This window comes from Hyalella azteca, unplaced genomic scaffold, assembly GCF_000764305.2.
Source record: "Hyalella azteca isolate HAZT.00-mixed unplaced genomic scaffold, Hazt_2.0.2 contig5528, whole genome shotgun sequence".
NCBI lineage: Eukaryota > Metazoa > Arthropoda > Malacostraca > Amphipoda > Hyalellidae > Hyalella > Hyalella azteca.
Genome location: NW_025935716.1, coordinates 413,435 through 440,587, shown reverse-complemented (window position 1 = coordinate 440,587; position 27,153 = coordinate 413,435). Strand labels below are relative to the sequence as shown.

General features: G+C 41.2%; 1 protein-coding gene across 3 annotated transcripts in view; it reads left to right on the top strand.

Annotated features, from left to right (window-relative positions):
- The window catches only part of LOC108682042 (titin homolog), a 49,792-nt gene that overhangs the window by 13,951 nt on the left and 8,688 nt on the right, over window positions 1-27,153 (top strand). Inside the window, exons 11-19 of one of the 3 annotated variants that reach the window (XM_018171147.2) lie at window positions 11,188-11,414; window positions 11,634-11,699; window positions 12,511-12,706; window positions 13,429-13,620; window positions 14,171-14,371; window positions 15,204-15,361; window positions 16,161-21,914; window positions 22,268-22,333; window positions 23,101-23,165. In XM_018171147.2, coding sequence (XP_018026636.2) covers window positions 11,188-11,414; window positions 11,634-11,699; window positions 12,511-12,706; window positions 13,429-13,620; window positions 14,171-14,371; window positions 15,204-15,361; window positions 16,161-21,914; window positions 22,268-22,297 — 6,824 coding nt within the window. In that variant the 3' untranslated portion in view covers window positions 22,298-22,333; window positions 23,101-23,165. Of the gene's footprint in view, window positions 1-11,187; window positions 11,415-11,633; window positions 11,700-12,510; window positions 12,707-13,428; window positions 13,621-14,170; window positions 14,372-15,203; window positions 15,362-16,160; window positions 21,915-22,267; window positions 22,342-23,100; window positions 26,237-27,153 lie in introns of those variants that run through there. The other 2 variants (XM_018171148.2, XR_001931542.2) reach the window with 2 other exon arrangements.

Below are 27,153 nucleotides of genomic sequence, written 5' to 3'. Positions count from 1 at the left end.
TATCTATTATGATCGTTTATATTTCATGTTATTTTTAGTTTAAATCAAGCACGAATCGGAGGGTCATTTTTACAATATTAATTGCACACGATTAAATTTGCACGCGAACAGCTAAATAATAATTTTTTCGTGTCATTTACAAGTCACTCTCACGATAAAATTAAGCATGGGTTCCGTAGAAACTGGAACCGGATAAGCCCAGTTGGAAGTCTCAAATTCAGATGGCACGTCGGATATATGAATCCCGAAAAAGTTCTTATAAATAAAAGAGCTTTTAACACGGGCTAATATAACACGGCTAAGAGGAAGAGTGCAGAGTGAAGGTAGCGGTCGTGTGACGAGCGCCGCTTCGGTGCCCTCGTATTTATGGGGTGCCTGCGTCACGCGACGTGCAGAGGCTGGTGGTCGGTCATGCTGGGCACGTGTCACCTGTGGCAGGAAGTCACGTACCGCAAGGTCACCTACATGCCTTGTGGTTGGGCTCTTTTCCACTCCGTTTCTTCGTGGTGTTCGCCGTTGTTTTCTCTGGGCTCTTTTCCACTCAGTTTCTTTTTGTTACTCTTGACTCAAAGTGTTTACCACTCTCTTCCTATTCTCGCTTTGCGCTATCCTTCCCACTCATACTATCCGACCAAATAGCCTCTCCCACCCATACTACCCAGGTGTCTTAATTATTGAGACACGAGGACGAAACAAGTCACCACATAACACGTCACCTCACCACACGTCACCACACATACGTTACCACTGAACACCTCACCACATGTCACCTCACAGACGTTACCACACGTCACCACACAGACGTTAACACATGCACGTACGAGATCGTAAGACTCCATTAGTACTCTGCCCTTTGAGCCATGGCCATTGGTTGGGTTAGTTATATCTAACATATTTATTTGTTTTTGCAGCGTCGTACTGATGTTAATTTCCGACGTCAGTGAACCAAACTTTCATGACAGCCAATTTCTCTTTAATGAATCCGAGATGAATGGGTTTATCGAAAAAAGCCATGCATTCAATTCGCTTTCTTTTAGATGGTCCTCGCAAACTTCAAAACTGGGTAAAGACCAGTTTGTTCACCTCATGGAAACGAGTCTCGAATTTTCAAGGAACGGCGATGGGCTAAAATCGTCCTAATCTTTATTGCCAGCGCTATTAATTTTTACTAATATGCTTCGTAATCGAGTTTCAAATATTTTAGGTCATTTCAATTCGAACGAGAGGGGATTGTGATGCCCTACCCGCCACTGGCGAGACCACAAGATTTTCAACAAATTATTTTTTAATTTATGAGACTTACTCGAGGTATGGTTATGACTTGTGACTCATTCAAGTCAGAAAAGTCAAATACACAAAATTATAACCTTTTTCTACTGTCGGTAACTTGGGTTCTCAGCTTTAAGTTACGAATAGTATTAAAGAAATTTAATGTGTCTTTAGACAGAGAGTTGATAATAGGAAATATTATTGCAGTTGCGCCATCATAACTAAATCGAAAACAAAATAATAGCGTTTAAAAATTACTTTTTAAAGACAACAACTTCGAAAGAATCCAGTGTCTCCGATGTTACACATGTACAATGAATTTCTAATTTTATTTTCAAATATTAAAAACATCAATTAAATTTTTTTTTAATATTTGAAAAAATTTAAAGTTTCAAAATTATTCATTCTGTCAATTGATTCATGCATTGTCTCCAACTTTACGCGAGTGTGCATAATTTCAGATCGATTGGACAGGTATAGTTAGTTGAATATCGATTATAAGATTTGTAGCAGACAGACAAGAAGTGAAGTTAATGAGAAGTGTTGTAAAAAGTAAGGCTGAAGTAGTAAATAATGATGGAGTACATTCTGCACTCTCTGCGGGAAAATAAATTAAAATAAATATGAATATCACAGTAAAAGCTGTAATTTAACATTAAACATCTTTGATTTAGTATACGTTTCCGAAATGAGATGATTGTTTTTCATCTCTTTTACTCTCAATTTCTTCTTATTATTCGTCTCTTATTTTATACAAGCCTTGGAGACAATAACCTTGACAGACTGACAATGAACTTGTTAGTCCTAAATCTGCATCAAACGTAACTTAAGCAGAAGAATCTATTATTCGCCAAGAACACAAAGAGTGCAGACCTCTACTTGGCACCCACGCTTCGACCACAGCTGTGCCCTGCAGTTTGCTTGAATGCTTTTTATCTTTATTTCTTGGTTGATTGAATTATGTCGCCTCTCGAGAATGCGGGGCATTTCATATGGGGCTCAAAATTGAAAAATGACACCCGTTTTCTGCGCATCCCCTTGTCATGTCATTATTTTCCTAAATTTGGGTCCATCTACCACCTTATGGAACAGTTTGCATGAAATTTCAGGTATTTTATTACACGAACAATTGGATATTGATCGACACAAAATTTCCACCCTACTTGGTGAGCCGAAACTCCTTACGCGTGCAATTTAACGCGAAGAGCTTCGCGGTATTCTGGTACAAAGGGAAATTCAGTGGATACTTTTTCCCAAATATTTCATCGATGGTGTGTTGGATTCTACTAATGAAACTTATTTGTTGTATTTTGTACAGGAAAAATTTATTCATTGGTCTCGCTTCACTCTTACGTTGCAGTCTGACGCATGTTTAACTGTTTACATACCCAATGTTCCACTCGGGTAAAATTGACAATTCTATCAAATAATACCAATTATTCAAATTTCTTTCACAAATTTTGTTGGATTTTTTTACCGTTACAATTTTTGCCGTATATTATTAGCTCAGTACAGATTTTATTATATTTTCAGCCAGTGTTATTGTTTTGCCTATTATTGCTGCGCGAGTTGCTGTGGATATACCGCGTGTTATTGCTGCGCGAGTTGCTGTGGATATAACGCGTGTTATTGCTGCGTGAGTTGCTGTGGATATAACGCGTGTTATTGCTGCGCGAGTTGCTGTGGATATAAAGCATGTTATTGCTGCGCGATTTGCTGTGGATATAAAGTATTATTGCGCTTACTTGATGGTTCGTGAAGCGTGATATGGGCGGGCGCGCTGCTTTGATCAAGCTTCAGGCTCGTGTTTGTCCGGACGTTTCTTCTCAGTTTACGTTCCTAACTGGCCTCCTCGCGTGCGCTATTCTTAATTAGCATTTTGTTGACTGAAGACTTCAGGATTGAGGTTATAGAGGTTTATAGATATGTAATCAGAAATTAATTATCCTTGACTAAAATTAAAGTAGAAATCTTGTATCAGGGGATGATTGACATCATCATTCAAAGAATACCGTATGCGTTGAATAAAAACTTCGATATTAAAGTCATGTGTGTTGGACCTGCGATTTGCTGTTCATAGCGTACAAATTACAGGTCGTCCATTCAAATCAAATTGGGTCACACGCATGAAACTTGGGTAGCTTTACAGGGCTTTGGACAACGCGTCGATGTTGGAATTAATATTTATTCTAAAGTATTAGCGTTCTAAGTTTCATGGAGTTCTGTTGCATGTATTCTGAGATTTGATTTTGAGGGATTGTCGCTCGATTAATAAATTTAATATGAGAGGCCCCCCCCCTCATATTGAGCTGGTTTTCTTTGATGCTGAAAACTTCTAGCACCGTTTATGCTAAAACTATAATAGATCTTAAAAACAAATTATTTCCCGGACTCATAACAAGAGCTGGCAACAGTGAAACCCAACACCATGCGGAGTTCAGGATACGCTGCGCCTTCACAACACGCACTGCCATAAATGATGTAAACTTAACACAATGCATTCTCCATCCATCGCGCTCGTCACTATAATAACTTTCACTATACCACACTGCCAGCATAACATACACTATCAACATAACATTGGCAACACATCATTGCTAGCACATTTTCAGCACAACATTCGGCGCTGTACTAATAGCACAACCTTGCAATCATTACAAATAGAAGCAACATAACTGTTAACTCTACTCTGTCAACTCAACGCTACCAGCATCAATAGCAACAGCGCAACAAATAACAGCTTTTAACTTTACTCTGCCAACAAAATACTGGCATGAATGTTTCGTTTGCATCTTCGCTGTGATCGGGGGCGACCAGCAGCCAACGTTTAGTTCGTTCGTAGGGACCGTGGTCGCATGATAGCTCTAATGACCCTTGAGCAATTCTGCTGTACTACTTCTTTTGGCTCTTCAATAATAAATTTAAATCTGATCATATGCGGTGCAATATATTTTTTTGTTTGTTCCGTTTCATCTTGAAATTATTTTTCTCGATCATCTTGTTTCTTTTTAATTGTATTGTATGGGCATTTGAATTTGTGATACATGTAATCGCTGTCATTTTTGTAAGTAATTTATTATACCGGCTGTTGAATTATCCAATTTAAATGAGGTTGTAACGCAGAACATTTATTCGCGCTCTGCCTTCATTGCGATGAAGTTTATGCCTTCTGAGTTGCGCTGCAGAGCGTCGAAGGCTGATAACACCGCGAGCAATGCAAGGTAAATAATTTCGTGTTGCTCTGGAGAGTAAGGAAATGCTTGTATTATAGAATATTATTCGAAGAGCTGTTAATATAAGTTTTTGGGAAAATTACTCATTACATCACGCATGAGATGGGATCCGACATGAATCGCTGAAGTATAATGCACTGATTGATAACAAGATCATTAAATCTCTTATGTATGAGTTAACATTAACATTCTGGGATCTACACGTCGCGCGCGTACGTAATCATTCAATTGTAGAATGTTGATGCAATACAAACTTTCTTTTGTTGAATCTGTATAATTCCTGAAACATTATTTCCATAGAAATACTCAGCATTTATGCCCCATTGAGGAGAGCGCGGTCTTCGTTTGAAGTAGCGAATGAAGTGGCCGGGATGCTTGTATGTATTGAGATGAGCTAGAGCACCTGCTGTGTGGTATAATAATTCTATGTGCTTATTCTGAAACCTTCATATCGCATCGTGTATCTATTTGAAGCTAACCGTCTCTACTGTTATTTTTGTCTGGCTTTGTTGTTCAACATTCAATTGTGCAATACATGCTCTGTTGAATGCTTTTCAGACAGCAAATGGCAAAAATTCCGTGAAAATATGTGTCAATATCTTAAAATGTGTCAATTTTTTCTAGATATTTAAGTGAATGTTTGCTATCCCTATCATGTTGTGAGTACACCCTTTCATTGGTATTTATTATTTTTGGTTACTTTCGTTCTACATTTGTGGTTCATCATCAACGTTAGATAAATTCATTTCAATTTGCTTTTAGTTGACATGATTAAAGATATATAGTTTATAATGTCAACTTATGTAATGGGATCAAGTGAAGCATGCGTGCATTTATTTGATTTAGCATGATATAATATGGTTCAATGTAACTTTATTAATTTACGCTTGAGATACTTATATGCTGGTTTCAAATTCCGTAGACTTAGTGCACTTCCCACTCTCTGGGCCGTGACTACAAGGGTCTGATGTGTGCCACCCGAACTTCTTGGCTAGAAGCGCTTTATGGCTGGCTGGGCGTGCCAGCTCTGTGATGCTGTGTGGCATGAGTTTTGTATGATTATCTGCACACACATAACGTTCTGCACACCCAGAATGTTCTGCACATGCAGAATGTTCTGCACATGCAGAATATTCTGCACATGCAGAATGTTCTGTACACCAAGAATGTTCTGTACATGCAGAATGTTCTGTACACCAAGAATGTTCTGTACACCAAAAATGTTCTCCACACACAGAATGTTCTGCACACACAGAATATTCTTCACGCCTTATTACTCTATGTTGCTGGTAAATTACGGGTGGTATTTAGGGCAGGTGTACGGGCATTCTGTTATTTTACATATGGCGTTGTGACTGGAATACAGATTGATAATTTCAACAGGATTATTCTTTCTATACAGAATTGTTCTTTACGGAGGAAAGTTCGCTGTATTGGGTATCCTACTAAAGAACGACGTTGTGCGTCATATTTAGATAGTAATAACGTCGAAAAATTTTCGGATAAAGGCGTATAAGACATTTTATATCGACCTTCCTACATATCATGACAAAAAAATCTTACGGATTTTAATGCAGATCGTACGATCTAACTTATAACTTTATAAGATCTTGTAGGAAACTGAGATTCATTTATTAATTTTTTCTAATGATCATGAGACCTTGAACAATTTTGTTAAAATTTTAAAATTTTCGTTCAGATTTTATTTATTGTGCTAAATATTTCAAGTAATTCAGCATTAATGCGTCATTGCATTTGTTAACACAATCTCTTGGAGCAGAATGTCGATATAATCTTGACTGCCGCATTGACTGATCCGATCGCATTCATGATTTTTCGGCGAGTCAGGTATATTACTATTTAAAATACTGATTCAAGTATTTCAAGTTTCAAAATTCGCTACTTTGAATTGATATGAGTAATTCGTCGCCTGGTCATGAAAATATTTGATTGCGATATTTTTAACGGTAATGAATTTGAGAAGAGTCTTAGGCTGACGTAATACAAATTTCTCTCGAAAAGTCTTCATCAGTTTGATAATTCGCGCATAATTGAACTTTGATAATTCGGTTTCAGTTTGCTGTATAATATTTTACTCAATTTTGTGGAATGAAATGCCTATAAAACATAACTCTTTTTATAATGCAAGCATTACGATACGCGGATATACATACTCCTTGAATATTTAGTTCGAGAAATACTCGTATCTATGTGATTTCATTTGCGCTATAAATATATTTTATGACGTTCCGAAAAAATTTCAGTTAAATCAAAAACTTTATTGCTGGGCAATGCATAATTTTAAGTTTTAGATTTATGATGTGTATAATTAAATGAAAAAATTCCATTTTGTACCGTTGAAGTCGCAGGCCCATGACGCGATAAGAGTGGCGAGATCGCGGGGGCAAATGTAGGTCCGAGTGCAGAGCTTGGGAGTTTGCCAGGCCATCGGGACGATGTTGCTGTGCTGCATTACTGTGCTGCATTACTGTGCTGCATTACAGCGCTGCATTATTGTGCTGCATTACTGTGCTGCATTACTGTGCTGCATTACTGTGCTGCATTGCTGTACTGCATTACAGTGCTGCATTGCTGTGCTGCATTACTGGGCTGCATTGTTCTACTGCAATTGCATATACGAAGTGATTTATGTTCGATAAATAGAGGCATTATTATATATTTCATTATTGCAACGTCAATTTCTTTGCAATTCTTCAGATTTAATTTCTGAACACTCGGTACCTCAGTTATTGACTCGGTCCTTTTCGCTATCGGGGAGAGAAAGACAATGTTGGTTTTACCATTAATTAGTTCATTTTAAGTTTCATCTGTTTTGGATGAACTTGCATCTTACTACAAATAATCTCTGGATAAAATTCCGCCATAGTTATTTGGACATATTTCAATCTTCTTTTTAGGTACGAATATTGAAATCTGAATTCCCGGTCACTGAACGCCGTTCAATCGTGTTTGATTACTTTGTTTGAGAGAATGCAATCTAAGCTTAGTTTCAGAGCGAGCTGATTGACATGACGTTCTTGGCGGCGTCGTCATCAGGCCAAAAAGCTCTGGTATGCAATCGCGGTCTAATCCTGAGGCGGCCGTCCGTGTATATTTGTGTTACCTTGCCTCCTGATTTTGCCTGTCGTGCGTGATCCACTTCGCCGAGTTATTAACAATTATTCTGCTTCATCATTTCGTATACTACAGTTGAATAATACAGTTGAATAATAATAAATAATAATTAAATGACTGCTCTAACTAGTGCAATTAAGTGGGTGGTTCTGGCCATAAGTGGGTGGTTCGAAGTCATTGCCTGAACTAAAAATTCTTAGTCGTACATCTCTCCGCTTCATAGCTGAATTGCGTATTTTGATATCGAGCAATCGGAATTTGCTCTCATTCTCAAAGCAAATGAAGAAAAGTCAATTTTCTAATCGGATTTTACCGTATCAAATCTAAGAAATTGTCCTACATCAATTAAGCAGGACGTTCAAAAAACGACGAGTGGTCTGCAGATCCCAATTCATCATATAAGGTTCAAATTCACCATCAAGCGATGAGCACCAGACCGTGGCTACGCTCATTCTTTTTAAAATGTATTGGTTGCTAAGCTCATTTTTTCTCCTAAAAATGCATTTAGTTATTTGTCCTGCATTCAAATGATAATGTCCCTTCTTGCACCGCCGAGTTTGGTCACGATGTTCTCAGTCCGGCATTTACCTTAGTACGGATTGTTTCGTATGGTGTTCGTGTTAGTGCCTTTTATCGCGGTCTATTTCAAGTTCTGGATGTTCGTATCAGCATTTTGTCACTGTAGCTTCAAGCAACTACTGGTGAGTTTATACGGTAACACATCATAAATGACATCGATACACTCCTATTGAATCGTTGTTAGTTTCCTACGTTGAAAAGGTATTTGTTCATCGAGAGCTTGAAAAAAGCATGACGACCCAAATTCTATTGCATTCATGCTGTATCCAAATGGAACCATCCCTCAAAATAAAAGCTAAGTTTCATTTCAAATTAAAGGCATTAAACCTACAAACGGTTGATTAATATGGCGCTATGTTGGATTCATTCGTGGTACTAATCTGGTGATAAGCGTTGAAGACTTCTGTTGACTTTACGTTGGTAAGAAATGTAGCCTGGCGTGTTGTTTGAGCTCATATATTGCCTCAACTCATTAGATCAGCTGAGGATCAGCATGCAATGGATCAAAGGTGTGACGCTCAATTATGGTTCTATTTAAGACGTTACTTTGAGGTTACTTTGAACGATGTTTGAAAGGTAAGACTTGAGTCAGATCTAGGCGCTATTTATGGTCTTGTTTATGGGTGTCGCGGGGGCGGCCATGTCTGCAGTGCAGTGGGGCGGCGGGTCTACAGTTGCACTACTCAGTGACCAACACGCACGCGCCCTAGAGCGGTTGCCCTCGCACAAGCTGTGGTTAAGTTGAGGTACGCGCCGTCTGAAATGATGTAAAATTAGGGATGTGAAATAAGTTTTAGGAGGCACTGAATGGGAAGCGACAACAGTAGGGATCGACCGCGACATGTCAGTTGGAAGCCAGTAGTTATATAGTGAGCAAATTTGATTTCGCTTTCATTTCTTTCGAAATTTATGACAAATGCGATAATATTTCGTTTTGGAGAAGTTCAGAAAATGAGTTTTTGCTCTAGTTTATCGGGACCAGGCCTGCATTGCATCATACGCAGCATAGGTTGTAGGGTGCTTTTGCTGACTATACTTTTTTATCAAGTTGGGATTGATCAGGGAGACGATTCATGTTTTGTCGTATGTTCAACATATTAGTGAAGAGTGATCAAACAACCTTATTGATTTTAATTTCAGTTACGATGGAGGTTGATTGAAAATTTCTATTCTTCGAATATTATTTTTTTGTTGTGATTGACGTGTTTGATCGGGTTGTTCTTTCCGAATGCGTTAATTAAGAAGAGTTTGAATCGAATTATATTGCTTCAATTATTCCAACAATTATTCGGCTAATTTTTCATTTGCTCCACATTTTTTCCATGAAAAAAAAGTTCAAAACAAATAGTATATGACATTACTTGGTGGTTTAGTCAAAAATCCATCTAGCTATGAACATTTTTTTTTTGTTCCTCGAAAATAGTGTTGTTGGATCAACTATCTAAAGCATTATAAGGTGAAGATTAATCTTGAGGGATGAGAAATCCATAGTTGAAGCTGGATTGATTGGAAAGAAGTTTTTGTACTGACGTGCCGGTTTCCACTCTTTGAACGTGCCACTCACGACTTTTATGTCGCGATTGTTTAAACGTTGTGTGTGAGATATTCCAATACTTGAATGTTTTTTGAATACTTTAAATGTATATTATCAACTTATTATCGTAATGAACGACATTCAAATGAATGAGAGAAATTTTACACGTGTCAGCCACGAGAGTGCGTAAATCTTTGTATTAGCGAAACACTTTATGTCTCGACGATCAACGAAGGAAGGGTAGTGAAATAGAGCATTTTATTACTCTCTTGATGCGATATTAGTGATCCATGATAGCCAGGCATCCAATAGTCGGTGGTAGCTGAATTTAATATTGAAATAGTTCGCTCCCTAAATAAGCATATCATATTGTTATATTGAATCGAAAAGCATTCATCTGTGGGATTTTTTATTTGCTCAAATTATACGTTACTAACCGGCAGATAGTATTCAAAATTGTTTTAAAATTAATCATTCCATTATATATACGTGAATACATGCTGAGATAACTCGAATCATTCATAGATTCATGTGTTAGCCACCTATAATCCGCCTACCGATTGATAGACTGTCCTTGCTTCATATTTGTTATGCATTCCACACCGTGACTGATGGCTTGCAGCTGCAGTGAGTCACAGAACACCGATCCGATCCCTCTCTACCGCCAACGGAACTCGTAGCGATATTGTTTTTCTTACCAAGCTAGGAATTTTTTTTTTTTTTTTTTTGGCAAGCTAAATCTTATAAATACTTCTGGTAAGAATATAACTGAATCAGATTAGGTGTCATTCGTGTTTTTTCAGTGGAATTTTGATTGAATGAATGTGTGGAAGTACGCCGCGTTACACCTGTACCTCACTCAATTCATACCTTTCACTCACTCAATCGATCATTCCTCTACCTCCTTCAGTTTCACAACTCATTCCGTTGAAATCAATCTTCCTTTTTGACCCTTCTTCGCCCTTCAGCTTCTTTATTCAGCCCTATACGTTTCAGTTATTCAGCCTCATTTCCTGCCTGCAGCTTTAAAACTCTTCTGAAGTCTTGTAATCACTCCATTATCATTTATATCAAATTATTATTAAGAAGGCTTCTAATAGCGGCGCACCCAATCATAGTAAGTAATTTTGTCCACTTGATTCCCGTTTAATCAGCCCGGAAAATTGGCTCTTCTATAAAAACCGAACACAAAACTTCATACGAGTTCTTTCTCGAATGAAGCAAAAATTTAGTTGATGATCTAAACAGCGTAATGTAAAAATCCTATTTAGCATTGGAATATTAATCGCTCAAGAATCATTAAATTCATAACTTTAAACTGTTAAACTGATTAGCATCTACGTTGGGAATCAGGCAGCCTTTCTCATCTCTGATTCTCGATAATAGCAAATTTTTAGCCGTATAGGATGAATGTAATCGTATTTTTCTTGTTTACAGAACCTGCATCGTTGGTAGCAGCAATGCCCGAGGTCACGAGGGAGGAGGTGATCTCGACCAAGAGTTCCTCGTCCTACTCGCACACCAGTCACTCGACCTCCTCATCTTCCTACGTCAAGAAGATCTTCACCTCGAGCTCCGACGCTCCCCCTGAGACGTCGACACGAGCGACTTCGAGTCATGCGACTTCGGTCATCACGAAGGTTGACGATGCCCCTGTTGTGCAGGTCTGTTGTGGTGTGGGACTGTTGTGTGAGGTGTAGACCACACATGTGAGGTTTAGACCACAGATGTGAGGTATAGACCACATATATGATATATAGACCACAAATGTGAGGTGTAGACCACAGATGTGAGGTGTAGACCACAGATGCAGAATATTACCCTCCACTCGTTGGTCTCACCCTCATCCCTGCAGCGCCATCATCAGCACTTGTTTCTTGCAGATGCACGGGCGACACGAGTCGCAGTTCACGCAGCACGGCGACGCGCCTGCCGTCATGCAGGATAAGGTATGGTCTGCAACGTCAATGAAATTTTAGTATCCGAAGTCGAATTTAGTATTCGAATTTAATATTCGAATTCAATGCACAACAATTCAATTCAAACACGACAACAGACGTCATTCGATTGTGTATCGTTGAATTTATAGAGTGTATCATTATATATTTATATTCCTAAAATCCTAAAATGCATTTTTAGTTCATGATTTGGGTCCTTCGCAGCGCTTGTTTATTTCAAGGAATTTAATTATAGTTGTTGTCTGTCATCACCCAATATCTGCGAGTATTTTTTTCATTTTGAAACTCATTAAGCATAGATATTTTTGGTTCAGTTATTCCCCTTTGCTGACTGATAATAACTCGTGCTTAAATTCAGTTTTTGTCTGTTGAACAACATGCATAAGTAGATTCAAATCTTATAAGTTTTTAATATCATTGAAATCATATACCCTTCATATTTTTTTGCGAAATAAACGGTGATAAAATACGTTTGCTTCTACAAATTGTTTTGCTTTGAATATTCGTTCCATTATAGCTCTCCAGTCGAACTTGGAAAAAAATTTAGTTTGAATCTAAGTTTTCCATATTGCAATTTACTCACCATTAAAAGGTAAATTCAAGCCCGCTCTCAGTTAGCTGGATTTCTAGATTTATTCAATATCGCTCGCATGTGTCAATGTAGGCATGTTTTTCTATGAATATGTGAAATTTTATTTTTTTGACGCAAGTAAAAGAGCTTTTTATGCTGCGTGTATGACCGATTTAAAGTTCGTGACCGGAGGTCATTACGTCCAATTCCTATTTTTCTGTCCTCCGTCAGTCGGGCTTCATGAAGATGATGGGTTCAGTGGTGACTGACGAGCTGATGCAGGAGAGACGAGTGGAGGCGGCGCCCTCAGTGACGAGTCGGTCAGTCGTGAAGAAGAAGATGACGACGCCTGCGCGGTTCATCACGCCCCTGCAAGGCCTCATCGTCAAGGAACAGGACAAAGTCGTCTTTGAATGCGTCATTGATGGTGCTTGATGCTTTTTGGGAATTAGAATTTTATATTTTAATAATTTTGCATTTTTTTATTTTTAGTTTTCACTTTAGAAATGCGGAAGTTAGATTTGTAGGTTATAGTCCATCCTAGTCAGTCCCGCATTTGAACCCGAGGTGTCAAGGTGTGTTTTAACTTGGTTATTGGTTGTTCTTGTGTTAACATTTAGTGGTTATTCCGAGGTGTTCTCTATTTTGTTATATATGCCTACTGCATTTATTGAACACAAACTACTGAATGAAATTTATTGTGATACTATTTGATACCACGAACCAATTGTTGGCTGCAACTAAAATTGAACCATGTTATCTTTTTCTCTTGGAATCACACGAATGGCTTTAAGGTTAACATGAAAAAGTAGTGGGCTTGCGACACAATTGGAAATTATTAAATTTTTAAGTATTCCCTCATCTATAACATTAGTTCATATAACAAAACCCATTCGTTTTACATTAATCTCCCAACATAACCCATTAGCTATGTTGGGATTAATGAATTGGAAGTGCGAAGATTTATTTCGTGGAAAGCTTTCTCGTGGAAAGATTTATCTGGTGGATTTATCTCGGAAGTGGAAGATTCCTCTCGGAAGTGGAAGATTTATCTCGGAAGTGGAAGATTTATCTCGATTTATCTCGTGGAAAGATTTATCTCGTGGATTTATCTCGGAAGTGGAAGATTTATCTCGTAATTGTACCCAGGCTACCCTGAACCGGTTGTGAGCTGGAGCCACAACGGAGGGCCGCTGGACGCGTCTTGTGTGCCGTCGGTTCACCTGAACCGCGTGACGCTGGTGCTGCCCTCGGCCACGCAGCAGCACGCGGGCCGCTACACCTGCTCCATCGACAACGAGGCGGGCTCCTCTCACTGCACCTGCGATCTCGTCGTTAAAAGTCTGACAAGTCTACGTTCTTTGGCTTAAATAATGTTTAATAATCGTGTTTATGTTTAATAATGTTTATATTTCGTGAATTTTTATCACTTCACGATCTTTTTTTTTTCGGTACTGTTGCATTTATTTAGATTTTAAGCTTGGAATTTTCGACTTGATGGTGACAGAAGATTGCGCTTTGCGTCAAGTCAAGCGGGAAGCTTATTGAGATTTTGCTAATATATAGGAGAGGAATTTTCCCTCACCTAAATAGGGTTAATTTTTCTCGTGTTACCTTTAAGTTTCGATTTCAAAATCCGGTAAATCACCAATCTTATCATACTCTAAATTATATATTCGAAAAATTATCAATCTCATGACATTCTCGTTTGCATCCTAAAGCGCGTTCAGGTCGCGTTCTCGTGAAACTTTGCCACCATCATCCTGATGGCACGCTCTTCTTTGGCATCCGAATATGTTCAATTCCCCCCCTTCACTTTCTCGCGATTACTTTTTTCCCTGCACTGCAGAAATATCTATTCTCCAATCCTCAATGGCAGCGCATGTTGCAGAGACCCAGTTCCCGCCGGTGCTGAGCAAGCGTCTGCAGCCCGCGGTGCTGGGGGTGGGCGAGCGACTGTTCCTGGAGGTGGACGTGACGGGGACTCCTGAGCCGGAGGTCCGGTGGACCAGGAACGGTCTGCCTCTCGAGGCCTCCGACCGCGTGGCCATACGGCGCGAGGGAACCAGACACTCGCTCCTCATACAAAAAGGTTGGGTGGTCAATTTATGTTATTTTTTTACAACACTTTTATCTTTAACTTCACTTCTTGTTTTTTGTCTGTCTGCCACAAATCTTATAATCGATATTTATCACAGTTCTACTTGTCCAATCGATGTGAAATTTTGCACACTTGCTTAAAATCGGAGACAATGCATGAATCAATTGATAAGATAAAAAAAATTATTTTGAATATTTAAAAAAAATTATTTCATAAATATGATTTTTTATTTATTTAAAAATAGAATAAGAAATTTATTTTACATTTGTAACACCGGCCTCTTTAGAAGTGTAGCCTTTAAAAAGAACTTTTTAAAGGCATATTCATTAGTCTTTCAGAAGGATTATCAATTTATTCTCCAAATTCTACCGATTTGCCAGTGATTGCTTGCCACAACTATGTTGCTTGGTTTGCTTTTTCTCAATTATGCTTTTGTGAGTTACACTTTCCAAAATTTGCAGCTTGGATAAAAACTTCCACATTTGCTCGTCTCCGAAATCTAAGAAATGTAACACATGCAGCTATTAAAGCCTTGATTACCTTCTCCTTAACAGATATTTGATATTTAGACGAGATACGGACGCAGTATACCGGATTGTTTCATTCAATTTAATGACAAACATTGATGTTCCTTGAACTTTATATTCGTTGTACAATCGCTCCGAATGTTCGGTTACTTTTCAATTTAATGACAAACATTGATGTCCCTTTACCTTTATATTCGTTGTACAACCGCTCCATACTATTTAATTTAATGACCAACATTGATGTTCCTTTACCTTTATATTCCTTTTACAACCGCTCCGAATGTTCGGTTGTCCAGGCGAGCTTTCAGACAGCGCGCGGTACGGCGTCGTGGCCCACAACCCCGCTGGTCGGGCCGAGTGTCTCGCTGACGTCTTGGTTACGGAGCTGATCATGCAGCAGATGCCGCAGCTCCCTGGCGCTCGACTCTTCGCGGACTCTTCAATGCAGCAGAAAGTAAGACGGTCTTCGTATGTTGCGATGATTAAAGTTGTTTATTTTGTACAGCTTGCGGGCTTTCGGTGCTGCATTTAGTTTACTTGCTCAAAAATGCTGGTGTGCATCGATGTGGTCCCAAGTTCAAGTATATTTGACATCGGAGTTCACCTTTATATTTAGTAAGATTTGTTTGGCAATGTAACGGTGACTGCTTAATGAACGATATTGCCATTTCTTTTGAGTATGCGGTCCTTGGTGCTTATTGTGCACGACGCGTTGCGCACGCGAGTAGCCTACTATGCACTCTTCTATACTTTATATTGCCCTTGGCCACAGTGAGCTTCCATAGAGCGATTGGATTAGAAAATTTTCTCTCTCAAGGACAATTTTTAGCAAAGTTTTTCCTTGAAATGGTGACAATCCCATGTTAATTCCACCTAATGTTCCCAAAATTAAATAATTTCAATTTTTGTATATAACCCTCATCACATGAAAATGTAAAGAAAAAACATCTTTATTCGTTCTGGTAAGCTTACTGGTCTAAATGTGTCATGGTTTTGGAGGGTCCGACTAGCACTATTATTTGCTTAGTACCTCACCTGCTTGCTGCTCCTGGGCTTGCATCGTTATCTGAGGCTAAGTTTATTTTATGACGTCATATCCATCTACACGATTGCATGGCTCATCTTCATGTATTTGCTTCGATATAGACTCGTCCACAATTTTGCCTTTAAAACTTGCTCATTAGTTAGGCATCCTTACGAATTCTTTCCTGCACTTCATGTAACCGGTGAATTTTTTTCATATCTTGACGCAGAATGAAACTCAAAGATCAGGGCGAGGTCTTGTAAAGAGCATAACTCGAGCCATTGAGGAGGTTGCAGTGGAGAGTGATCCCCTTTTTCCTGTTTCTAAAAAACCTTTTATTATCAAACCCTCCCCTCAGCCTCAACCTACACCTGACCAACATCATTTTGAGCCTTTGGACAGACAAGAGTCCGTCCCTGTTGAAGACATTTTTGAAGTGCAACGAAAACCTCCAGGAAGACTGAAAAAAGCCTGGCCTCCTCCACCTCCCGAAGAGGATCCGATCTCCTACAGAATCGACCCTAGTGCGGAGGTCTTCAAGCATAAGGTTTCGTCGATCGTTTCGACTTTTACTGAGATGGAAAGCAGTGCTGACGCTACTCCGCTTGATATTAGATCATCTGGAAAATCTTGGAAAGCGCCACAGGCAATTGAATTTCCTGATGGTGAGTTTGAGCTTCAGCCCGAACCTGAACCTCGATTTGGCGTTGTACCTTTAGAACGTGAAGACGACGAAGGCATGGAATGTTTTGAAGCTGGGGAAGTTGTAATGCATGAGCCCGCAACGGTGACGGAAAGCTACGTTGTTCCTGCCAGCACGGTACCTATTACTGAGGTTGGAGCAGCAGAGCCAATGGAAATAGACCAAAGTGAAGTTCCTTTCGAACCTAAAGATCACGTAGACTATCTTGAAAGAAAGATCGAAGAAACTTGCGAATTGGAAGTCAAGCGTACGTATGAAGAATCGGAGTATAAAATAGTTGAAACTAAAGTAATCCGCAGCGAAGAAAGAGATGAAGATATGTTTGAGCCTGCTACAGAATCAATGCCTGACGAGTCCATGTTTGAAGCCGAGCAGGCCGCAGATGTCGAACTGATACCTGCATTTGATCGACTTCCTGAAATGGAGGCCGCAACGGAAATGAAGCATGTTCCTGAAATGGAGCCTGTTCTGGAAATGGGTCCTGTTTCGGAAATGGAACCTGTTTCCGAAATGGAACCCGTTTCCGAAATGGAACTTGCTACTGAAATGGAGCCTGTTCCCAAATGGGAGCCTGCTGTCGATGTAGAACCTACTGTCGAAGAAGAGCCCGTTGTCGGAGAAGAGCCCGTTGTCGAAGAAGAGCCCGTTGTCGAAGAAGAGCCCATTGTCGAAGAAGAGCCCGTTGTCGAAGAAGAGCGAGTTGTCGAAGAAGAGCCCGTTGTCGAAGAAGAGCCCACAACCGAAGTAGAGCCCACTGCCGAAGTAGAGCCTGCTATCGACATTGAGACAGCTGTCGAAGTAGAACAAAACATCGAAATGAAGTCCCTCACCCAAAACGAATCAAAATACGAAACACAGGCTTATCTGGTGCAGTTTCCAAGTTTCGATGATGATTTCGTTGTAGCTGAAACAACGGAAGAACAAGACGTAACCATGAGCGGTGGCGTAGACTTGCCCGTTCAACCAGTTTCCGAAGTAGTTCAAGCTGAGAAAGCTGATAAACCTGTGGATGAAATTACACAGCGCTCATTGGGCAAAAAGCCGGCCCGCGTAATTTCAGAAGAAGAAGTCGAACCTGAAGAGGTGATTCCTTTCGAAACTTTGAATGAAGTTCAACACGTTGACTCTGAGGTTGATTTTGCTGGAGAGTTGGAAACTATTGTGACAGTAGCTGAAGCTCCAAAAGCTCTAGATGATATTCCGTACTTTCCTCATGAGGACTTCATAGAAGAGGAGTCTGTCACTGATAAGGTGTCTTATCCATTCCTACGTCAGGAGATCCCTAACGAAACTGCTTCCTTACCTCCTTACATTGCAGACCGTTTTTCCACTGGTCCTCCAGCATCACCACCCCATGCTCCCGAGTTAGAAATTATCCAAAGCCCAGAACCTAGGTTGTTGGAAGTAAAAGATGAATATGTAGACGAAGAACGGCTAGAAATTCAACCAAAGTTTGCAACCATTTTAGAACATGCAGCAGTGCCTGAATCATTTTCAGATATGACGTCAGATGAACCTTTCACGACTTCTGAGCCTCGAATGGAGTCCGACTCACTCCCGTCAGGCTTTTTAAATTCTCCTAATTTGATATCTTACAAATCTACAGAAGAGTCAACTTTGCATTCGAGTTCACGAATTGAGAAACAAAGTGATTCATATACGAGTGAGCTAAGATCTTATTCATATTTCCCAGCTGCCGACACCCCCGTAAGTTCGTCTCTGACTCAAACAGATTACCAGAGTAGCTACGAACAAATTCGCCCAAGCGACGAAATGTCGAGGCCTCCCAGAGCACCCGAAACAGACGAGCGAGATTTACGGCGCCCCAGGAAAAAAAGAGAATCTGTAAAGCAACTTGCAATGAGATTAGAAGACACAATCGTTCCTCTTACTCCAGAAGAGGTACCCGGTGGCATCAGAATGTTCCCAACGCCATCTCCAACGAAGGATATGCTAGCGCCGTCATTCAAAAAGACAAAACCTGACGAAAAAATTGTTATTGAAGATACAACCAATGCTGAAGTCGTTTCGAGAGTAGAAACACCGAAGGAGTTACCGAAGTTGGAACCTTTTCCGTTTACCGTCGAAGTAAGAAAACCTAGGGAGCGTCCAAAGAGCGTTCCTCCGCCTCCTAAACCCAAAAAGTTTATTCCGGGATCGTTCACTGAGAGCGAGAATGAAAGTGAAACAGATTATTCGACTCCTTCTACAAGGCAAAATTTGGTCATCAAACGAATTGAATTTAATGTACCAGTCAAACAGAAGCCCGTTAGAACTGCTTCGGTAGGTAAGGAACCACTTCCTCCCTCTGCGTTCGATGTTTTGCCTGCGTTTGAAGGTCCTATGCGACCTCAGATTTTTAAAGAAGAAGAAAAATTGTCTGTAGAAGCAAGTGCACCTCATGAAAAACCATCAACGAAAGATTCAATAAAGAAACCGAGTCTTATGAAAAAATTCATGAAATCGGAAGAGAGCTTAGTTCAAAGTATCGCAACACCACAACAAAAAACAACTGTGAAGACTCCAGTGGTTAGTCCTCGTGAACTAACTACTATGCAGTCTAAAATGACTCGCGAAGAACGAAGTTTTAGATCTAAGTCTGTTCATGAAGTTTCCAGTACAACCGTTCCATTCGAGGTGGCTTCAGAAACACAGGTTCAGCGTCTTCCGAAAAAATTAGTCAAGCAATGGCCTCCTCCTCAAGAGCCTCGTATTCTCTCACCCACAATGGATGATATCAACTTTTTGAGGCAAATCGGTTCTGAAGATCAAGAACAAGACTCTCATATTGTCATGAGTGATTCTTCATCTCAAGTTCAGAGTTCTTTGATGATAATGGAATCTTCTCGAGCTCCCACTGCATTTTCACCTACGGTAGATGTAGTCTCGGTAATTCCGACTCCGCCACATGTAGACACAGCTCACGTGTCTGATGTTGAATCTGAGGCAGTTATTCTGTCACCTATACCGTCCGTAATATCACCTTCTTTGCGTAGATCTCCGGTGAAGTCGGTATCTTCATTACCTGCCAATTATATGCCTGCCTCCAGCGATTTACTTGTATCGTCCATCGATCAACCTGTTCCGGCTTCTTCGCGTTTTGTATCACCCCCAACTGTCATGTCTCCCCCTGTAAGATCGTTGACACCAGAAGTGAGAGACTTAGCAGCTCCAGTTAAGGCATTTTCTCCAGTGTGCTCTGATAGTCTCGACGATAGGCCCATTTCTACAGAGGCTCTTGTTCCGCCTTCCATGGATGTTGTACTACCTCCCGTGGGTGTTACACCTGAGACCGCTTTTGTTCCTCCTCTTCCAAACTTGGACTCGCTTACAAATAACGTTTCTACTCAGCCAACTCTGAAACCTCTTGGACATGGCTTCACTCGAGTAGCTGCTCCTCGTAGTAAACAAGTTCCGTCTAGACAGAAAGCCGAGGGAGACGGAAACAAACTCAAATTTCCGCAACAAAATAAAGCTGCTAGTACTTCGTTCTTATCGAAAGAAACGAAATGCATTTCTGAAACATCACATATAAAGCAAGAAACATCTACCAAATGGTCTTCTACGTCCACTAGCCAACAAGTTCACAAAGAGTCTACTCTCAATCGCTCAAATTCCCTAGAACGTCCTCCTGTTACGGAGCCGGTAGTTATTCCAACGACATCATACGAAGCTCCTCCAGTGTTCTGGTCTAGTAGTGTTGTTGTCAAAGAAAAACGTGCCTCGTGGCCAGCACCTCAACCTCAATTAACCACAGCGTTCTCAGAAGAAAACATTTATTCCAAATCAAAGACCGAGTTCTGGAGATCACAGGAATCGAAATATGGTTCATCTCAGACTGTTGCTCCTGGGGCGCTCAAGAAGCCGGCACCGAGGTCTCAGTCGGTGACTGCGACTGTACCCAAGTCCAAGCATGCTCCTACATCACCGCTTCAAGCAGTCCCCGCACCTGTTCACACGACGCATGCCATTGGAAGCTACAAGCCGATACCAGATTTAGAACCTTTCCCTTTCGCTGTCCCTGAAACGTCAAGACAACAGCCTGCTCGCCGAGATGCAACACCTTTACGCTTGCCGAAAAAGTTCATACCTGGCACTTTCACCGAGAGTGAGTATGAGAGTGATTATGATGCGAGTTTTTCACCGAAGTGGCGCCCATGCGCAAGTGATAGTGAATCTTTGCAATACAAACCACTGAACGTGAAGCTACGCGGAGGAAGATCAAGGAGCACTATGCGCAACTCTCCACCGCCTCCATCCCAGTTCGATGTTCCTCCACCTTCAGGCGGTCCTTTGCGTCCCATTGTTCCCAGGGTTCTAGACTCTGACAGCGATGCTCCAGTTAGCACGCTGCAAGAAGCATCTGCCCTGAAACATCGCCATATGTCTGTGGATTACTCTGGTTCGACGACTAAAAGTCAAAATTTGGATAAAATTCACGGTTTAAGTTTTAAAGGTTCGGTTCCATCGATTCCTTCAGCTATTGCATCGTCAACACCTCCTTCATATCAACCTGCTCGAACTCAGTGGCCGAGCCACACTACTCAAAAGACAAAGGAAAACATCGTTCACGTTAGGAATATTTCATATTCTCCTGCGGGGTCTTCACCAGGAGCTCCCAATTTGTCCAATCAGTACAGTGCCTTCAGTACCCCGAATCTTGTTGAACCAAGTTCCTATCGAAATGTCCATCCAATGATAAGCAAACCCTCTAAAGAAGGCGTCCAAAGTGCCTCAAAAATGAACGTAGGTGTTGCTAATTCGGCTTTGTTTGACTCACGCAGCCAAGACACAGGGTCTCATTCTCACACTGCATCACAATCATCGGAACGTGCGCCAGAAATTATACAACCTTTCAATGGTATTAAGAAGAAGCAAGAGACCGCAATTCGCAGATTTGAGTCAGAAGATGGAGGCTATGTAGCCGACACGGAGAGCACTTTGCCTAGGCGTAACGTAAAGGTTCATCCGAACGAGTCAACGACAACGTCATCCTTTATGAAGAAAGAAAGTCACGTGAGCACATCTTTCTCCAGCAGCGAGCATAAGAGTTTTAGTAGTTCTTCGACATCACGGCAAGTGCCGCATACTGTTCATGTGAACTCGAGTACAAGTGCTGATCTTGGCAGAGAGGTTCCGTTCCAACCCTCGTTCCCTAGTGCCTTTTCCGCTCCTAGTGCCCAACCCTCCTTTCCATTCGCCTCTTCGCCAGCCTCCTCAGTGAATCGCTCCACGCAACAGTCCAGTTCTTTCTTCTCTTCCGAGACTAAATCTTCGCAGGTTTGTGTTATGGATAACTTGACGTACACAACTTAGTTGAAATTCTCAGTTCTCTTCTCTATCTTCGTTTTACTTTAGTACTCAAAATCTTTCTAATTACATTCTAGCGATTGTTGGAAACCATATGTGGTGTTAAATTCTTGTTCGTGCGTAATCACTATTATTCTTATATGTTATTATTCTACTTATTCGTGCCAATTTCTGAATTGTGTCACTCGAAGTGTCATTCTCTATTGCATGGCTCCCGTGATTTTGTTCCCGCTTTATTCGTCTCTTGCGAAAGATACTCAAATTCTGCTCCGGAGTTTTACTGTAGGTTTATTCGATATCTAATAAGTCTCCTTCCAACGCAGGTTAAGAAACTATGGTCAATGTCCAAGTAAAGGCCTTAAAGATGCAGGGCTTTCAATGCTACATAAGTAAGTTAGTAAGTCATAATCTAAATTGCGTGCGATTGCCCTCCCGACCGAGTGATGTCTCTAAAGCTAAAACTGACCACCAGCATACGGCCTCGCCATGCATGGAAGTTAACAGATCCCTGCTAAACAATAAGCAAATGAGCGAATTATAGCTCAAGTGAACTTATGGTATAAGAGTATGTTTACCACTATGTGATCAGTTGCGTGTATGGACACAAAGCGAAACAAGTAATTTGTTGAGATAAAGTACCGCGCACATAGGGGTTCTGATATATGCATGTATCTATTCTACAGTTTCCAACACAAGTTGATCTATCATGTGTTTCGTATCATGAAACATTCATTTAAACCTCAAAACTGACGATTCCATCACTGCCTGCGTTTATGTCTATCTTACTTACTTTATTTAGAAAGCATTCTAGTAACCCTGACTGAATAGTATTGTTTTTCACTAACGTCGCTTGCATAACGCTTCTTGGTGGTACGCTTTTTATTCATTAGCTCTAGATGTTATCGTGTTACGCTATAAGTGCCAATTAACAAAATTTTCGCTTACATTTTTTGTGTGGATTAGTTACTTGAAAAAAATTATTTTGTGCTACGTTAATCCTTGTTACCTTTACACTACTGTCGTAGAATTTAATGCTTAATGTAAAAATAAGAACATTTTGGCAGTCATCGAACTAGGCGGGCATACGTGAATATAATGAAATTTGTTCCTTACTGAAACATAGGCTCCTTTAACATAATTTTTACTTTTTATGCAGGTCTTTACTTCCAAAACTGAAGAACGATCTGAACGTAGCACACAGGATACAACCGACGATGAAAGCCCACATCCTGGAAGAAGCAGAGAAAAACAGCAGCCCAGAAAGTCCCAACAGCCCGATAAAGCACAACATAAGCCAAAAAGTCCCAAACAATCCCACGAAGAAAAGTTCTCAAAATCTTCTTATCAAACATCCCCAGGACACAGTCCTTTCTGCGAGGACACTTACTACTCCAAAAGAGACGAGAGCGATGACTCGACTGACACCTCGAGGATCCACAGAAAATTTGAAGTAGTGACTGAGACCCACACCAAGGTAATGTCCAGTAAAAAATCGGAAATTACTAGGAAGTCATCACGATCTCCTGCTCGGGAACCGAGATCCAGTACCAATAAGCCCAATGAAGGTTCCAGAAGAGATGTCAATGTGGTTGATAAAAGGATGCCATCACCTAAAGATTTGACCGTCGTTCGCGACACGGGTTCAACAAGCGAACCTCGAATCATCCAGGAACCGGTTAAATATATTCCAAAAATTGATGCGAAGCTGAAGTCTACGCAACTGGTCAGGGAAGTGCAAATTGATGTTGGGATACCTGATCTCCCACCTGAAGCCTTTTCATACCAAATTGAGGCTCCTAAAGAGAGGAAGCCTCAAGCCGCTCCACCACCTACTCCGAAAAAGTTTGTTCCCGGGGAATTTCGCGAGAGTGACTATGAAAGCGCGACAGAAGACCGAGTACGGCCAAAATGGGCCCCACCCTCGGATCAAGAGGTGAAAGAATCTACGTATACAAAAGTGGAACCAAGTTTGCATCATCGAGAACCTATGCCTAAAGTGCGAACGCCTACTCCACCTTCACAGTTCGATGTAGCGCCCCCTAGGTTCGAAGGACCACCTCGTCCTAAAATTGAATTTCCAGATTCGGAATCTGAGGCTGAGAAGCACCAGCTTCCGATAGTAAGTTCACAACCTAAAATGAAAAAGGGCCTTTCCAAAATCTCGGTCAAACCGGAACAAGAATCGCCTCTATCGTCGTTTTCTTCTCTTCAAAAAGAAATGTCACCTGAACTTCAGCCGGAACCAGTGGCAGTTGAAGGTTATATCCCTCCTGCACCCCCTCCCATTTCCTATCATACGGACACGCTTGGTGTTGAATCGACAAAAATTACCACAATATCCGATACAAGCAAGTTCCATAGGCGTTTCATTACCCAACAGCACACCACTCGCGTATTTAAACTCTCAGATATGACAGTTGCTGCTCCTACTATGCAACAAGCTGCAGCTGATTCAGAGACGGGCATGACACACCAAGTGGACGTGAAAATAAGCCCAATGGCAGTTGACGCGCCTCCTCCTGAGGCACTACCGTTCACTCCCTTCAGTAGGAGGGAGCGCAAGAAAGAAAGGGTTGTACCTCTATCCAAACCATCTAAGTTCAGAAAAGGCGAGTTCCGCGAGAGCGAATACGAGAGCGAAGACGATACTAAAATCCGATCGAAATGGCAACCTCCTGACAGCGATGCTGACGAGCCAAGCTACAACAAGGTTCGTCCGCCACCATCTTCCCACAAATCTCACTCAAGGTCAAGAGAGCGATCGCCGACGCCTCCATCAGGTTTTGAGATCCCGCCTAAAACCGGGGAGCCGTTACGTCCTGTTGTGGAAATTGCAGTGAATAAATCCACTCGAACTCCAACTTCTGATATTCAGACAAAGAAGGCCGCGTCTTCTCCCAAACATGCTCCAGATAGACACATGGAAGTTACTGAGCATCCTCCAATTCCGCCGAGTGATCACGCTGGAAAGTTGAGCTTCGTCAGCAAAGTAGAAGTTGAGTCTCGACACGCTCCGCCTATGACAAAAGAGGTCCCAATCTTCGAGGCGAGACCTTACACAGAGATAATTGAAAAAACTGAAAAAATTTTCACGAAGAAGAACATAATCCAAGAAGTCAAACAGCATCACACTAGAAAAGAAACGACCACTACTACTGTACAAAAACCTCAAGCTGAGAAGCCTGTTACTACCGTCAATGGTTTCCAATCAACGAAACCTCCCACCGAAGAGCAACTCGAACTCCATCCTCCGGAGAAACGCAGCATCTTCCCCTCTAAAGAATTGCACGAGGTAGAAGTTTGTTTAGAGGAATTTCCATTCAAACCGTCGCCGCCCCGACCCAAAAGAGCTCGCGGAAGTCTCCCACCTACTCCTAAAGTATTTGTTAAAAGGGAATTCTCAGAAAGTGATTATGACAGTGAATACGATGGGAAAATTAAGCCGAAGTGGAATCCATCTGACAGCGATGCTGATGATCTGAGGTACAAGAAAGTTGTGGCTCCCAAATTTTCGAAACCTGTAAAGATGGCTGATCGGGAACGTACTCCTACTCCTCCTTCCAAATTCGATGTGCCTCCTGTGCAGGGAGGTCCTCTTCGGCCTGGGATAAAAATGCACGAGAGGGTGGTTTTAAGCTCTCTAGGTAGTACGGACTACCCAATCGCAGACAAAACCATTCTTGACTCCAAGCCAGACTTGGTTAATTTGGAGCCCGGTCCACCGCCAGTCGTTGGGTACATTGGACCTGAAAGAAACGCATCTTTACGAAAAAATACGTACGTCGTAGAAGAAAATTTCAGAGTTACCATGGAAAAAAGTGAAGATGAATATTGCACGTTAACTGAGTCTGATTATACTGATAGCGAAGTAAGCCGGCTAGCACCTCTTCCAATGAAACAAGTATGTGACGAATCAGCCAATGTTAAGCAATCGCAACCGAGTCTCCCAGTGCGAGAATCAGTATTTCTAAAAGGAGCTCTGCCTGCATCTCCAGGAAGTCTCCGTAAGGACCGGCAGATATGGCCGCCAAAGACTGGTCAAATAAAGTCTGACGTAACGCATACCAGCGGCGATAAACCTCCAGTGCCTTCACATACCAAACCTGGATTACGCGCTCAGCCCAAGCAGCTTTTCGAACCTTCCTTCCTTAACGACAGGGAACGCCGCGAATCCCTGGAAGATTATTCTGTTGCCAAGTTCCCACATGTTGAATTCAAGCCCTACGAAGGAATTCTTGCACCAGCTGTCAACGGCACCCCTCAACCCACCACAGCACCTTCATCGGCTAAAAGTGAGGAAATTCGTTATGGAAATAAGTAATTGATCAGTTTTCCGGAAATATTTCTAGCAAGACCTCCGTGGCAGCATTTATCGTCGTTATAATTTATTCTCGTCACTTACTTCAGTATTTCCTCTGTTTTCCTATACTATATTGGAATTCTAGTTTTTTTCCTGCTTGCATAATACATTCACATAAATTTCATGATGCAATCATCGGAAGATCTCATTGGTTTTGTACTTAGCTATGTCAGGATGGAAAATCCTATTTTCAGATGACACTTTGTCAAACTACAGTATTAAGGTGCCACTGTCGGTATGTAACAGATGAATGAATGTCCGTATTGAATGTAGGTTTAACCTGAGGACAGGAATTCCGTGACTATCTGAGGGATAAGTAAAGACACCGTTTCTATCTTAGACTTGTCCTGATACGGGGTGGTTACGTTACGGAGTTATTACAGGGGTACTGACAGGCTTACGGTTAATACCGTCAGGTCGGAGTAAAGCTTGGTTACACCATAATGCCAGGCATATACCAGTCACGGTCAGGTCAAATATTCTCGAAGCATTTCTATAGAAGCACTGAGACGAGCCGTGCAAGGCAACTGCTAAGCCAGCACCAGGCACGGTCAAGGCAAAAGATATTTTGACCGGGACATGACTGCAGCATTGCCAACAATTTTGTTGGCAAGGATACAGGTAGCCAGTTCATTATACCAGATTTTATACATGATAAAAAATAGCCATACGAGACGCAATCTCAACATACCAGATTTGTGAAATTTGATGTGGAAATATGCCAAGTGGTAACGCTGCGTGATTGGCATGGCATGTGATACGATAGGAAATGAAGTGAGAACGGCCCGTGACCGGACAACATGTGAATGAATGCACCTGGCAGAGAACGAACCGTGACTTGCATATGTT